The following is a 16,976-nucleotide window of genomic DNA, read 5'->3' on the forward strand; positions in this document are numbered from 1 at the left end:
TTTAAATAGTCTCCTGGCTCCATACTCGCCGTAAAGAACCCTACGCTCTTCACAGCAGTTATTAGTTGTTCCTTCATTCCCACAACTTTTCCTTGATTTCAATAGGAATTCTTCATTTTCTGTCACGGCTCCTACTCTCTGGAATTCTTTGCCTTTTTATCTCCGTTCAGAAAAATCATTTGTGACCTTCAAGATACAATTAAAGGCATACGACTTCTGCTTGGCCTTCTGCTCTTAATTTACTTTCCTTTGATGGCAACTTTTCCCAAAAGTTGCATTCCTGGCTTTATCAAATCAGTGTGGGTAGAGCCAATTTTCTGTTTCCTCCCCTACCATATTGTTCATTCCTTTCCCCAACCTTTTTGTCTTTATTGTAATCGCTGATTCCCTCCTTTCCTCATGTTATTCAATTGTATTTTACATTTTGTTTGTTTCCTACCCTATTTAATTTTTACATTGTTTATTTAACATTTTTACTGTAAACTGCTTAGATCAGGGGTGGGCAACTCCGGTCCTCAAGGGCCGGAATCCAGTCAGGTTTTCAGGATTTCCCCATGAATATGCATTGAAAGCAATTTATGCAAATAGATCTCATGCATATTCATGGGGAAATCCTGAAAACCCGACTGGATTCCGGCCCTCGAGGACCGGAGTTGCCCACCCCTGGTTAGATTTACCTTTGGTTTTATATTTGTGGTATATTAAATAAACTGAACTTGAACTTTCTGGTTGTTTTGTCTCCGGTGCGTCTATCTTAAAGCGGCATGTTGGAGGCATGTTTTGGGTAGGATTAGGAAGGGCTTAGCAATTGGATATTTTACAGTGATAATCAAACATCCAGGTCATAATTTGTACGTTTTAGGCTAGACCTGTTGTTAAAAATGAATAAGGGCCAAAAAGTTACCCAAACTGACAGGACGACTACTGGAGGCATGAAAGTATGGCTCCCACACATTTCCCCAGTGGTCACTGAGCCTCTCCCATCCCCCAAATATCTGCATGAAACAGTACATATCTGACTCTATTACAGCAGTAACTATAGCCAGTCCTAGTACGGCTGCAAGCAGTCAGACTTATTTTCTCAGCAGTCCAATATGACGAAGTGACACCCCTGCACCTTGAATTACACTGGCTCCCCTTTGAAGCAAGGTGCATGTTTAAACTATGTACACTGATCTTTTTAATCTTCCATGGCGAAACGCCAGACGGCATAAACCGGCACCTGGACGTCTTACTAGCCAAAACATCCAAGTGGGCATTTTCAAAACTGACTTTATAGACATCTAAATTAACCATTCACAGTCCCTTTTACCTCAAGACTCGGCCCTCTTGTTGAAACCTGTATAAAGGTAAGTCTGAGTCATGGGTACAGTTGTCAGCACTGAGGACAGACATAAGAAAGATTATGGACTCCCAGGTGAGGAGGCGAAAGGATAAAAACACCTTCCCGGAGAGAATAAAACATAACAGAAGGATTTGCAGCACAGAAAGTTGCAGAGATGGATGAAGAGGAAAGCATCGAAGTTAGAAGAAAGATGTAAGACATCTGGAAATTCAAGTTCCTTTTCTCTATATTTCCTTTGTGATGTTGAATAAATCACATAGTTTTACCAATTGAGCGGGATAGTAAATCCAAATGTTGTGCTCATTCTATATACATTCTATAAACTCTATATGCAGACAATATAAAAATTATTTTCACTCCTGCATCTTCAGCTGAGACCTTGCCTTTCAATAACTGACTTCAAGAGGTGGCAATTTGGCTCAAGGATCATTGACTGTTTCTTAATCATAGTTAATAATAATAACTTTATTCTTCTACTAGTCTTTAAGCCCGTTACATTAACGGGTGCTAGAAAGCAGCCCCCTTTCCCTCTCCCCCTCCAGTTCCTCCCTAACTGTCTCTCCGTAGCCCTCCTTCTGTCTTCCCCCCTAAGCAAAATGATCTGCCTCCCAGCACACCCCTCCCCCCGAAGCAGCCCCCTTTCCCTCTACCCCTCCAATTCCTCCCTGACAGTGTCTCCGTGGTCCCCCTTCTGTCTCCCCTCCCAAGCAAAGCTGTCTGCCTCCCAGCACACCCCTCCCCCCCAAAGCAGACCCCTTTCCCTCTACCCCTCCAATTCCTCCCTGACTGTCTCTCTGTGGCCCCCCATTTTGTCTCCTCCCAAGCAAAGCTATCTACCTCCCAGCACACCCCTCCCCCAAAGCAGACCCCTTTCCCTCTGGCCCTTCAGTTCCTCCCTGACTGTGTCTCCGTGGCCCCCCCCCTTCTGTCTCCCCCCCAAGCAAAGCTGTCTGCCTCCAAACACACCCCTCCCCCAAAGCAGGCCCCTTTCCCTCTCCCGCTCCAGTTCCTCCCTGTCTCTCTGTGGTCCCCCTTCTGTCTCCCCCCAAGCAAAGCTGTCTGCCTCCAAGCACAGCCCTTCCCCAAAGCAGGCCCCTTTCCCTCTCCAACTCCAGTTCCTCCCTGTCTCTCCGTGGCCCCCCTTCTGTTTCCCCCCCAAGCAAAGCTTTGTGCCTCCAAGCACACCCTTACCCCAAAGCAGGCCCCTTTCCCTCTCCAGCTCCTCCCTGTCTCTCCGTGGCCCCCCTTCTGTCTCCCCCCCAAGCAAAGCTGTGTGCCTCCAAGCACACCCTTACCCCAAAGCAGGCCCCTTTCCCTCTTCCTCTTCCTTCTTCCCAGTTCCTCCCTGTCTCTTCGTGGCTCACGCAATTTTCTCTTCTCGCGGTCTGGCCAGCTCCCCTAGTCCCTTGCCGCCGCCGCCACCCCCTTCCCTTCCTGCGGTCGACAAACCTCTTGCCTCCAGCAGCCGCCGCAGCACTGTAAACACGCTGTTTCGCGGCCTCTACTGCCCCGATTTGCTCTTCCGTGTCCCTGATGATGTCATCAGAGAAGCGGAAGAGCAAATGAAGGCAGTAGAGGCCGCGAAACTGCGTGTTTACAGTGCTGCGGCGGCTGCTGGAGGCAAGAGGTTTGTCGACCGCGGGAAGGGAAGGGGGTGGCGGCGGCGGCGGCAAAGGACTAAGGTAGCCGGCCAGACCGCGAGAAGGGTGGGCTGAGAGGAACCCAGGACCGTTGCAGAGGCTCGTTGCACAGTGTAAATACAGTTGCTCAGTGTGAGGCTTCCTTCGCTCTTCCGGGTCTGCATTATGGCTCCTCAACGCGCCATCTAGCGCATGCGCAGTCGTGCGGCCACATCCCGACAGAAAAGAGATCAGGGAACACGTTTCGCGACTGCGCATGCGCGGGCTAGCATTTTATTATTTAAGATATCGCCATAGTCGGAAGACTTCTAGGCGGTTCACATTCAAAGAAGGCTGGACAATCAGCGAATTACAGGAAGCAAGAAGTGAGGGTTACATAAGAAATAGGTAGAGGACAGCAAATTACATCGAGGTATATAGAGGGGGGAAAATATCATTAAGAGTGGAGAGGCTTCTGTTTAGGAGATGAATTTGTCAAACAGAACGGTTTTGATTGATTTTTGGAATGCTATTTTTCCCTAGCTCTTGTTCTGTCTGCCCTTCCCCATCTTTAATGATTGTCAGTTGGCTTTTTAAGACTCTTCATACATTTTTTAGGGTAGATGTGAATTGCTTGTTCATTATTTCCATAAATACTAGGGGACCTGTGATGAAGCTACTAAGTAGTAGATTTTAAACAAACCAGAATAAATATTTCTTCACACAATGTGTAATTAAACTCTGGAAATCATTGCCAGAGAATATGGTGAAATCAGTTGGCTTAGCGGGATTTTAAAAAGATTTGAATAATTTCCTAAAAGAGAAGTCCATAGGCCATTATCGAGATGGCTTGGGGAAATAAACTGCTTATTCTTAGGATAAGAAGCATAGAATCAAATTTCAAGTTGTATTAAAATTTGATATTCCGCTTATCGGGTTGCTAAGCAGTGTACAATAAATATAAAATCAGGGGGGAACATAAACTAAGACACATGGACTTATTGGCACAAAATGGATGAAGGGAAAGAACTACAACTCAAGATAGGAAAGAAAACCAGTTAAGGATAAGGGCCAGACTGTGGTACAGATTTTGAGAGGAAATTTGTATATAGATTGAAGGTATGTTTATATAGAAATGATTTTAATTTACTTTTAAATCATTCTAAGTTTGTTTCTTTGCGTAATTGGACTGGCATAGAACTCCAAAGTGTGGGAGCTGTTACTGAGAAAATAGTTGAACAGTTTGTATTAATGTGTCGCATTGAAGGGATGGATAGCAGATGCTGTTTTGCAACTTGGGATCTAGCTAGGCACTTGGGACCTGGGTTGGCCACTGTTGGAAACAGGATACTGGGCTTGATGGACCTTTGGTTTGTCCTAGTACAGCAATTCTTATGTTCTTATGTGAGCTGAGTATTGGACAATCAAGTCACTGTGACATCACTGCTGAGGTTGACTCTTAGGCATTGGTGGAATGAGGCATTATGACATCACAATCCCAGCTCTGGAATGTTGCTACTCTTTGGGTTTCTGCCAGGTACTTGGGACCTGGGTTGGCCACTGTTGGAAACAGGAAACTGGGCTTGATGGACCTTCTGTCTGTCCCAGTGACATCACTGATGAGGCTGGCTCATAGGCATTGGTGGAATGAGGCATTATGACATCATAATCTCAGCTCTGGAATGTTGCTGCTCTTTGGGTTTCTCCCAAGTACTTGGGACCTGGGTTGACCACTGCAGGAAACAGGATACTGAGCTTGATGGACCTTCGGTTTGTCTTTGACTCCAAACTGTCCTTTAAACCACAAATAGATGCAATTGTCCAATCTTCCTTCTTCGCTCTCCATTGTATCAAGGCAGTTAAACATTTTCTGTCCTTTGCATTGATTAGAATTCTTCTTGCTCTTGTACTTTCACGCTTCAAATACTGCGATGTTCTTTATAATAACTTACGACTCAGCTCTATAAAAAAATCTACAGTTAGTACATCAGTCAAACTTCTTAATTCCATTTGCCACCATGATCAGGTTTTTCTACTGCTAATAAACGATCATTAGCTCCCCATCTTAAGCTTGTCTCTAAAGCACATGTCCACCACTCTTAGCATGCTACCTAAGAAGCATCCTCTTCTATACACTTCCAATTGCAAATGTCATTCATCGCAAGTAAATCTCACCCTTCTACCCCCTTCGCACTTTCTAGAGATTCTGCTTCTCATTATCTCAGTCCTCCTTTATGGAACTCCTTTCTCTTCATCAGCTCTAAAATTTCAATCTGAAAATTTAAGAAAGTTGTAAAGTCCTGGTTGTTCCCCAAGGCTTCTTTAGCAGTCACCTTAGCTCTTTCTCCTACTGTACTAACTCCTATCTCTATATCGTCTTCCTTGCTTTCCATCCCCTTTCTCCTGCCTTCACAGTCATGATCCTTATTCTCCCATCCTCACGCATGCTCCCTCCTTCTCTCTCCCCTCCTCTTTTGTTTCTAGTCTTTGGGGTTTGGTTTTTTTATTTTTTTTGCAAATTGCTTTGTTGCACACTCACGCTCAAGGTGCTATATAAATTCATGTAACAAAGAAATAGAATATTAGTGTTTGCACCGACAGTGAAACACAATTCATGGATATTTAAGGTAATTAAGTCCTTTCATCTTGTTAGTCTTGGCACTGGGAACTCACCACAGCCCTTTCCCCAACCCTCTTCTTTCTCTTAATTCTACTGCCGTTCCTCAGTATTCACTCACTTTCTCTCTCAATACCTCATTCTGTTCCCAGCACCTCTCTCTCTCTTTCAACCCGTCTTTTCTTTCCCCAGCTCTCTCTCTCCCTTCCCCTTACTCAGTCACTCTCTCTTGTTCAACCCCTTCATTTCTTTTCCTGGCTCTTCTCTCTCTCTCTTTCTCCCTACATCCCATTCCTCAGTATTCACTCATTCTTTCTCTTTCAACTCTTCATTTCTTTTCTTGGCGCTCTCTCTCACTCTACCCCATTTCTAAGTATTCATTTTCTTTTTCAACTCATCGCTTTCTCCCATTCCTTGGTATTCATTCACTCTTTCTTTTTTTAATCCCTCATCTCTTTCCCCAGCTGTCTCTCTTTCCTGTTCTTCTACATTCACTCTCTTTCAGGACCTCATACCTGTCCCTCTCTCTCTCACTCCTCTGCATTCACTCACCCTCTCTCTCTCAACCCCTCCTCCTTGTTCCCAGCAATTACTTAAGTCTCTCTTCCATTCCCTCATCCCTGACCCCATGACATTGCTTTCTTCATGCAAGGCCTATTTGGAGCCACTCCTCTATAAATGTAGCTCTCCGTTCCATGGTGTCTTGCTTCCCATAGGATCATGGCAGCTCTAAGTTCTCACTCCAGTCTTTCAACAGCAAGAGCTCATCTCAGGATTCCTATTGTGGGTCACCCTTCTTTTTGACTGCTTAAATGCCAATGCAGTGGACTGTGATTCTGACTCTTAAATGTGCACACATTTCTCTCAGTGGTTCCATTCCAAGAAACTCCAGACCTTCTCCAATAGTGACCAACATCTCCAACCAGCCTAAACAATTATATTGCTACCACTGCTCCTCCAGTTGCCTGACTAGCCGGAACGTCTCTGTGAGCCCCTGAGCTCAGCAGGATACACATGCACACCCCACCTGTGCAGACATATAGATGGATACAAACCTCTGTTCCTTGTGACCCTGGGCAAGTCACTAACACTCCATTGCCCCAGGTACATGAGTCAGATTGTGAGCCCACCAGGACATATAGGGAAAAATACTTGAGTACTTTAATGTAAACCACGCGGGCTATAAGTGGTCAAGAAATGCTAAAACAATACAAAAATCATTCGCAGTCATGAGAAACTTATGGCAAGTTTGAAAATTCTTCGACAGAATACAATTCCAGCTCTTGGTCCAGTCTCTAGCCCTAGGGCTTCTAGACTACTGCAACATACTCTATCTCCCCTGCCCCGCAACCATGATAAAACAACTACAAACAGTTCAAAACACAGCGCTAAGACTTATCTATTCACTGAGGAAACACGACCACATCACGGCGGCATACCTCGACTCACACTGGCTCCCAATACAAGCAAGAGTACAATTCAAATTCTACTTCCTACTATTTAAAACCGTAAATGGAGACAGCCCAGCCTACCTATACAACCGCCTAATCCAAACTACCTCAAGCAGACGTTGGAGATCCCACAAACCGTTCACGCATCCCCCAATCAGAGACATCAAATGAAAAAAAGTGTACGATGGCCTTCTAGCCACACAAGCAGTAAAACTAGACGACCAACTCTCCAATTTACTGATCACGACCCCAGACTACAAATCGTTCTGAAAAGAAATAAAAAACATGCTATTCAAGACATCCTTGAAGACAAACTAGCTCCGCAAGACTCATCCCAATTCTCTGAAGCAATTCCTCTGGAAATGGCCAGATAACTCCTTTTGTAATCCGTCTGGAACCGCAAGGTAATGGCGGAATAGAAATCACTAATGTATAAGTGTAAATAAATTAATATATATATATATAGATAGATTGAGCAATTTGTCAGTATTCAGTTTTAATCCATCGTGGACTACAATGTACCGCTGCCATTCGTATTTTAAAAATGAAAAGGTGCTGTAAAAGTCTGTGATGCATTAAATACTTCAAAGTTAACTTAGGAAAAATAAAGGCATGGCCAAACTCTTTGGAATTAATTCTGCAGGACAAGAGCGTGCATTTACGTTGCCTCGGACTTGGTTCTGTTCAATGTCTTCTTCTTTGTGCACAGGATTGGGATCTTCACATTAAAGGGAAAATGCACATCCACAACTGTATGGTCTTCTTCGAAAAGTGAGTGTGGACGTAGCAGACTTATACACTGCAGCGTCCTTAGTTGTCATTTAACACGTTCCCAAGTAAGTTGAACACCAACTCCAGCTGGTTATGTTGTTCTCAGCAGGAATGGTGGTAGATGTGTGGCCAGCTCTCCTGAGGGAACACTGTGCTTACCCATGGATAACGCCTCCGCTTTTAACGCTTCTAGTAATGAAGGTAAGTTGAGTGTGTACTATGATGTGCAAATGGTTTAAGTTGCAATAAAAAAAACAAAACCAAGCCGAACTCTTCTGCACCACATGGCTATGTGTCACTGAAAATCTGCTAGATTGTGGCTCCTCAAAAACCAAAGAGAATGACCCCAAAGTGTCCACAGAGGAGAAAATCCAGAGGAAAGCAAAAGAAACTCTTTGGAATGATGATGTTCCTTAAAAGGACTTTATTTGTAAATGTCAAAGTTCCAAAAGTACACTAAAATCATCCACATAAAAATAAAGCAATCCACATAAAAACCTTAAAGGAGCTAGTCCTCTAGGGGTGCAGGACCCAACACGATCCGCGTTTCAACAAAAAGTCTTCTTCAGGGGTCCCTGAGGGTCCTATAATGGTGAATAAGTGGAGAATCTAATATGTGGTGAGCAGTGAGAAAGATGCTGCTTGCATTCGGGGACCCCTGAAGAAGACTTTGTCGAAACGCGGACCGTGTTGGGTATTGCGCCCCTAGTGGACTAGCTCCTTTAAGGTTTTTATGTGGATTGCTTTATTTTTATGTGGATGATTTTAGTGTACTTCTGGAACTTTGACATTTACAAATAAAGTCCTTTTAAGGAACATCGTCACTCCACAGAGTTTCTTTTGCTTTCCTCTAAATTGTGGCTCCTCAACATAAAGGAATGTACTGAATTATCTATACTGGAGCAAATGACCCAAAGAATGAGGCTAGAAAACCTTTTTTTTAAAAACAGAAAAGATAAATAATAATAAACTTTATTCTTGTATACCGCCCAACCATGAGTTCCAGGCGGTTCACAATCAGGAAGGACTGTAACATACATGTAAACAAGATTAGAACAATAAGTCATGTTACAAACTTATCAAACAAGTAAGTTTTCAAAAACTTTCTGAAGGCATAATATGATTGTGTTTGTGGAATCATACTTAAGCAGGAATTAATTTTTACTAACTGGAAAGCTTCAACATAAGAACAGCCTTACTGGGTCAGACCAATGGTCCATCAAGCCCAGTAGCAATCCAGGTTACTAGTACCTGGTCAAACCCATGGAGTAGCAACATTCCATTATCTCAGAGTAAGCAAGATTCCGGAACCCCAAAGAGTAGCAACATTCCATGCAGAATCCCCAAAGAATAGCAAGATTCTAGAATCCCAAAAAGCAGCAACATTCCGTGCTACCGATCCAGGGTAAGCAGTGGCTTTCCCCGTGTCTTTCTCAATAACAGACTATGGACTTTTCCTCCAGGAACTTGTCCAAACCTTTTTTAAAACCAGCTACGCTATCCACTCTTACCACATCTATTGCGGCTGTGTGAAACTACGCTATACACAGAGTTCAAACGCTCACCAACAACGTCAACACATAATTACATCTTCTGTCTCTGATCCAACAAGACTTAAAAAAAAAAATACTCATCCCAATATTCACTGGGACTTAGCTGGATGGGAACAGCTCTAAGCTGGCTAAGCCCCAATTGGCCAGATATTCACCGATAGCTGGCTATCTCCCACTGAATATCTGGCTAAGTCACACAACATAGCTGAGCTAGAAAAGAAAACCAAGTGGGGAATGGAACTGTACATATCAACCTGGGAATCAACAATTTTATTAAAAGTTCAAATAGAAACCAAACACATGTATCAATGCACAAGTGTAATGTCTTTAATCTCTCGTTGTTTGAAGCTTGAAGCCGCTTTTGCACAGAAACTTGGCTACTATCAGATAGCGATATCATTATCAAAGATTCATTATCAAAGGCTTCAAGATTCTAACTCTAGCCAGAACCTGGGAAAGGGGAGGAGGATTAGCAATAATCTACAGAGATCACTTAAATTACGCTGTTCTTAACTCTGAATCTTCGCCCAACTTAGAGATATTATCAATATCGCTAACCTCAAAATCCCTAACAGCCTCCCTAGCAACTATTCTGTTCTATGTCCCACCCAAAAAATGGAACCTACCCAAGGAGGACTTCACGGAATTTTTAATAACCAACTCACTAGCAAGCCCATACAACTTACTATGTGGAGATATCAACATTCACCTAGAGCAAACAGACCAACCAGAAATATCAGATTTTTGGTCACTCATCTCCCAATTAGGCTACTTCATACCACCCCCAACCAAAACCCATCAAAAAGGTCATCAGTTAGCCCTGGTGACTTTTTTCTCTAAAGAACCAATCAACCCCAAACTCTACTGGAAAGAAGATAACTGGTCAGATTCCCTATGGTCCGACCATAGACTATGTAACTTCACTATTGACTGCCAGCAAAGAACTAACTAATAAAACCCAGAGGTAAGATCGACCCAATAGAATTCTGGTCCCACTATGAGAATATCACTATACAGAATGTAGAAACAGATCAATTCATGTCCTCCTGGACTAACGACAGCACTAACATTCTAAACAAAATTGCCCCCTTAAAAATCCGCAGAATTAAAAGCACAAATCTAGAGGGATGGTTTGATTCTGAGCTACTACTGCTAAAGAGAGACCTAAGAAAGACAGAAAGATTATGGACTAAATCTGGTACTCAGGAGCACAGGGTTATGTGGAGATCAAAAGTAAAAAATCTACAAAAACCTCTCCAAGGAAAAATGAAAAAATTTCTACGCCCAAAAAAATAGGAAACGTTACAAACAACAGTAGAAACCTTTTCAACCTGGTCAACGACCTCTACAACCTCGAGACACTCACGAACACCCAGGAGGAACCCACTCTAACAGCCAGCACCCTAGCAGACTTCTTCAATTCCAAGATATAAAAATTAAGATCATCAATAACTGCCCCTACCAATCCCCACGGGTACTTTCCAATCCTCCATGACACAAACACATCCAACTCTGATCCAGGGTCCAGAACCGACCTAAGTTGGAACCACGTCACATCCATAGACTGGCAATCCTTTAACAAATATACTAACTCCTACTGCAGACTAGACACTTGCCCCCCAAATGTCATGAAAACTGCCCCAATCCACTTCAAAGCCAACATGCTGACATGGGTCAACACTGTACTATCCGCTGGAAACTTCCCAGCAGAGCAAGGCCACATCTTGATAACTCCAATTATAAAAAACTCAAAAGAACCTCCCAACATCCCATCTAATTACAGACCTATCGCCAGCATCCCGCTAGTCACCAAAATAACTGAAGGGGCGGTAAATGCAGAACTCACCACATACCTGGACAAATTCGACATCTTACACGACAACCAATCGGGCTTTCGCTCTGGCCATAGCACCAAAACAATCATAGCCTCTCTACTCAACTACCTGCACTCACTCTTCAGCCAGGGTTCCAGCGCTCTAATCTTGCAACTTGACCTAAGCAGTGCTTTCGACCTGGTCGACCACACTATTCTCCTAAACTGCCTTGCACACATCGGCATCTCTGGACAGGTTCTCAGCTGGTTCCACGGGTTTCTAAGTAATAGATCTTACAGAGTGATCAAGAACGACTCTTTCTCCCACAGGTGGGACAATTCCTGTGGGGTTCCCCAGGGCTCACCACTATCCCCCACCCTATTCAATGTCTATCTCGTCTCCCTGGGAAACTTCCTGCACAGCTTCAACCTCAAATTCTTCATTTACGCAGACGATATCACAATAATCATCCCACTAACCAGTTTCACCATAGAGCTGCTTAACTCTATATCACACTTACTCAGGCAGATAGAACTCTGGATGCTATCTTATAGACTAAAACTAAATGCAGACAAAACTAAATTCTTCCTGGCCTCCCCCAACGATAAAATCAAAGATACCTCAATTCAAGTGAATGGATCAGACTTCCCCCTAGAACAAACCCTAAAAATACTAGGAGTCACCCTAGACAAACACCTTTCCCTTGAGAAGCACACTGATCTTACCGTCAGGAAAAGCTTCTCGGTGCTCTGGAAACTCCGCACCATAAAAAAATACTTCGACGACAACTCATTCCGACTGTTAATACAATCCTCCATTCTCAGCATCCTGGATTATTGCAACATCATTTACCTAGGCTCCATGAAGAAAACCACCAGGAGACAAAAACTGATTCAGAACACTCCCGTCCGACTTATATTTGGCTTAAACAAATTGGAACATATCACCCCTTTCTACCATAAACTGCACTGGCTACCATTTGAATCCAGAATACTATTCAGGTTCGCATGCCTCAGCTACAAAACTGTGTTTGGTCTATCCCCAAGCTACCTCATCCCCCACTTTAAATTAAATCACAACAATAAGAACTCTGGTAGAATTCATCTGTTCGCCTTCCCCTCCCTAAAATTATGTCACCTCAAAAGGTTCCTTGACAAAACCTTCTCCTTCCAGGCGGCCAAACTAAACCCATGGCTTGCCCAAATTGTACTTGACGCCCCCACCTACCTTGACTTCAGAAAAAAACTCAAAACTCACTTATTCCATGGACAGAACCCGTAACACTCCCACTCGCTGCTTCTACTCCCTTCAATACACATGAACCTCCACCTTCCCCTCCTACTGTACCTTCAATACACATGAACCTCTACCTTCCTCCCCTACTGTACCCACCAAACCAATTAACTTCTCTGACCGATATTTTTTCCCTGTAAATAAAAAAATTTTACCCTCCTATTGTACACTCTTGTATATTCCTTTTGTACACTCTTGTATATTCCTGTCAACTTCAATGACATGTACATTCCAAAAATTGTTAATTCCAATGTTATCTTCGTTTGTAATCTTAATTAATTGTTGTGAACCGCCTAGAACTCTCTGGGTATGGCGGTATACAAAATAAAAGTTATTATTATTATTATTACTTTTCTGCCCACATTTTGGTGTTCCCATTGGAGCCCATAGGATACAAGTCCAGAGCTTGCATTAAGTGTCTCAGCGCCATCTAGTGGACCAACTTCATCACCCCTGAGGCAGACCTCCAACGAGAGGCCGAAAATTGGACCGTGTCATGTCACCGAAGATTAAAGACATTACACTTGTGCATTGATACATGTGTTTGGTTTCTATTTGAACTTTTAATAAAATTGTTGATTCTCCCCATTTGGTTTTCTTTTCTAGCTTTGATTAACGTGGGGTCGTTTTCCCTGGTTTCATTATTCTGTAGTGTGTCTCACACAACATAGCTGGTCACCACCAATTTTCATTGGCTGTCCAGCTAAGTCACACGGCCAGATAGACCCGCCTAAAAAGCAGGTCCATCTTTAGCCATTAGCCATCCACAGTTATTTTCAATGAATCTTCATCCCTACCTTCACAGATTTCACATGGGGTTCCACAAGGATCTATTCTTTCACCTTTGCTTTTTAATATCTTTCTGTCACCACAAATGACATTATGCCAATCCGTAGGTTTTCATGTTTTTGCCTTCGCCGATGATATACAGCTATTGCATCCATTAAATAATAATAATATAAATGAAATTTCGGCTATTAATGGAAAACTTGATCAAGTTCATCATTGGCTGGATAAAAACAGACTGGCTCTTAATATCAAAAAAACTAACGTTATGCTCTTTCCATGGAAGGATAGTTTTCCTCTTGTTACTCCTATTTCAATTCAAAACGTTCCCCTACAATCAGTCAAAAATACAAAAATTTTAGGGGTAATCTTCGATAATAAACTTAATTATCATGATCACATCAGTAACATTGTGAAAACTACCTTTTATAGGTTAGGCAAAATTCGCTCCATCTCTAAGTTTATTTGTCCCAAAGCACTTAATATACTGATTCACTCTTTGGTGATGTCTAAAATCGACTACTGCAATTCTTTATTTAAAGGAATTGCGTTACATGAAATAAAACGATTACAAATTATACAAAATGCATCAATTAAATTAATAACCAAGTCTAAAAAATTTGATCATGTAACACCACTTCTCAAAAATGCTCATTGGCTACCAGTCATTCACAGAATTACTTATAAATTATGTATAATTTCTTTTAAAACCCTATATAATAAGACCCCTGCATTTTTATTTAGGTTTCTAATTCCATATACTGCAAAGAGAATTTTACGATCTAGTGAACAAAATTTATTATCTATTCCCTCACTAAAAATTATTAATATGAGACGACAATTTATCTTTTCTTGTACTGCACTGCAGACTTGGAACGCCCTCCCTATTTTTTTACGGGAGGAGAAGGAGTTTGGGAAATTTAAAAATGAGTTAAAAACCTTCCTTTTCAAAGATGCCTTCGCATCTTAATTTTACTACTTTATTGTCTTATTTAACTTTGCTATACTTTTGTTAATTATTACCCCTTTGTATTTTCCCTTAATGTCTTCTCTTTACTTTAAGAATTGTATTTCTTCCCTCCTTACCCATTATTTAGTAATGTTAATTTAATGTAAATTAGCCCTATTTAAGTATTTGTACGTATTGTATTGTCCCCTAAACAAATGTGAATTTTAAAGTGTACATCGCTTAGAAATCCTGATTAAGCGATTAATCAAGTCACCTAATAAACTTGAAACTTGAAACTAGCCTTAGCTAGCCAGCCAATAAAAATCAGCTTGGCCAGCTAAGTCCAAGCCACCAAACTTTGACCTGGATATGCCAGTAGCTGGATATGGCCCCACCATTGAATATCTGCGATTGCTGCCAACTGCAAGAGATAGCCAGGCTACCTCCCACAGCCTCAGTATTGGCGCCACTAAGTCCAATATTTGCTTTGTATCTATAAACCAGTGTTCAGACAAAACAATTTTAATTAACGTGCCCAAATAACGTAAAAAGCCATTAGAAAAAAGTCTAGCATGTTTGCTTTCTCCTTGTGGAATTATCTTGGCCAGTTAAAATCTGGACATGGCCAAGTTAGCTCTATTTAACCAGTTAGGAGCCTTTCCTACCCAGTTAAGTAGCATTGGACAGCGAGCCCTCTGTTTCTAGGGTTTCAAGTTTATTAAAAGATTTTTTAAACCGCTTAATCAAGTTTCTAAGCGGTGTACAATGTAAAATTTACATAAAAACATATTAAAACTGGGGATACTGGATAAAATCCAAGTGTTATAATAAAGCACTGATCAACGAATTTGGGAACCCTTTTGGACCACATTGTCCCCAGTGGCTCGTAGCCGCCTTTTGAACTGCTAGCCCCCTGGCATTTGTCCTTTTCTTTTGTTTCTATTGTTTTGTTTGGCATCAGTGAGAGTGGGAGGGGGGAGGGATGGGTTGTGGGTTGGGTTGGTGGGATGGGTTTGTTGGTTTCTGCTATAAAAAATTTGAGCTGTCTTGTTGATTCTTGTTCTTGTTTCGGATTGCTGTTTCCTTTTGGTGCTCAATAAAATATATTTGACAATAATAAAGCACTGATAAGACATATAGGAAAAAGGGGAAGAACTATAATCGTAATAGAAAAGTGCAACAAAAAAGGGAAAATGTAAAAAGGGTAAAAAGTAATAATTTTGATTTAATTCTTATGTCCTTAAGAGGACAGTTGTTGTCCAAAAGCATCCTGGAACAAGAATGTTTTTAGTTTTGCTTTAAATTGTTTTATATCGGATTCACTACGCAGATGGTTAGGCAGCAAATTCCAGAGAGTAGGGGCAGTGACGGCAAAATTATTGGAGCGCAACGTATTGATTAATTTTAAAGAAGGTATGACGAGAAGATTCTGAGACATTGAACGAAGAGATTTTAAAGTATTATAAGGAATTAAAAGTCTGTTAATGAACTCTGCTTGATTGTTTAATTTTGTTGTAAATGTTAAAAGTAAGATTTTATAATTGATTCTATGTTCGACTGGTAGCCAATGTGCACTAATAAGAAGAGGTAAAACGTGATCGTATTTTTTTGCGCCACAAATGATCTTAATAGCTGTGTTTTGTACAATCTAAAGCCGTCTAATTTCCTTTTTTGTAATGCCCTTATACAGGGCATTACAGTAGTCTACACAAGAAATTGCTAGGGAGTGGATCAATGTGTTTAAGGAGGCTGGTTCAAGTAACTTGATATATAGTGCTGCCTCTAAGCTGGTCACAAGCCTTGTTCTGAAGGTGGTTTTTGCTGTGTGCATGTGACTTGGATTGGCCTCTGTGAAGACGAGATACTGGTCTAGGTGGATCATTGGTCTGACCCAGTAAGGCTATTCTTATGTTCTTATGTATTTACACAGTGCCAAAGTATACAATTCTGATTTGTAGATGTGTTGTATTATGTATGTACTGTTGGAACCTGACTAGAGGCGAAATGATAGCCAGTCAATTTTATTAAATGAAATTAAAGAACATGGACATGAATTTTTGGTGGTATGAGGGACTCCTGAGTAAAGCAAAGAATGTGAATATTTTTACTCACTGATGTCAATAAATATCTTTCTTTCACAAATGTTCGGGCCAGTCAAGGCCTAAATCTTATAGCCTCATTTGGCCAAATGTTCTTTACAAACAAAATAGTTCATTATGAAGTGTATATTAATATTTGCACTTATTCAATTTAGATTTTCCATCTGATATTGGCCCATCATATAAATCTTCTGCTCCAACGAGGGCCTTCCCACATTCTGGTCCTGCATTTTCGTCTCCCGTTCCTGGGGCACAGGTGAGTGCAGGTCACTTGAAGAAAGATTCAGCAAAGGTTTACTTGAGCATAAATTTCATGACGATAATGAGCCAAAACCTTTTGACTGTTGAACTGTTTAATAAAATGGGACGATCATCTCTATCCTTGTCGGTCATTTTGCAAAGGTAAAATAGCACTCAGAGAGGTTCCCCAGAGCGACCCTGTTAACCCAGGTCATTCTTTTGGTAGGATCTTGCTCTGAGGCTCAATGTAGAAAGATATGTACATGTCAAAGGACAATTCTAGAATTGATACCTTAAGATAGACGCCAAGGCCCTGATTCTATAAAATTTTGAAAAACTGCGAATACGGTTTTTAGGCAGGGGAGACAGGAGAATGCAGCTGGAGAGGCAGGAGAGGGCAGCCGGAGCACAGCGCCTGATTGGTAAGGCCCGACTTTAG

The 16,976-nt window shown here is 41.7% G+C and overlaps 1 protein-coding gene across 7 annotated transcripts in view; it reads left to right on the top strand.

Moving 5' to 3' along the window:
* Window positions 1-16,976, top strand: part of RBM20 (RNA binding motif protein 20) — a 225,321-nt gene that overhangs the window by 138,808 nt on the left and 69,537 nt on the right. For 3 of the 7 annotated variants that reach the window (XM_033943604.1, XM_033943609.1, XM_033943606.1), the window contains exons 3-5: window positions 7,676-7,803; window positions 7,910-8,004; window positions 16,453-16,553. The exons of 1 other annotated variant lie outside the window; for it this stretch is intronic. In XM_033943604.1, coding sequence (XP_033799495.1) covers window positions 7,676-7,803; window positions 7,910-8,004; window positions 16,453-16,553 — 324 coding nt within the window. The remainder of the gene's footprint in view (window positions 1-7,675; window positions 7,804-7,909; window positions 8,005-16,452; window positions 16,554-16,976) is intronic. 3 more of the 7 variants (XM_033943605.1, XM_033943607.1, XM_033943608.1) reach the window with 3 other exon arrangements.

This window comes from Geotrypetes seraphini, chromosome 4 (genome assembly GCF_902459505.1).
Source record: "Geotrypetes seraphini chromosome 4, aGeoSer1.1, whole genome shotgun sequence".
Lineage (NCBI taxonomy): Eukaryota > Metazoa > Chordata > Amphibia > Gymnophiona > Dermophiidae > Geotrypetes > Geotrypetes seraphini.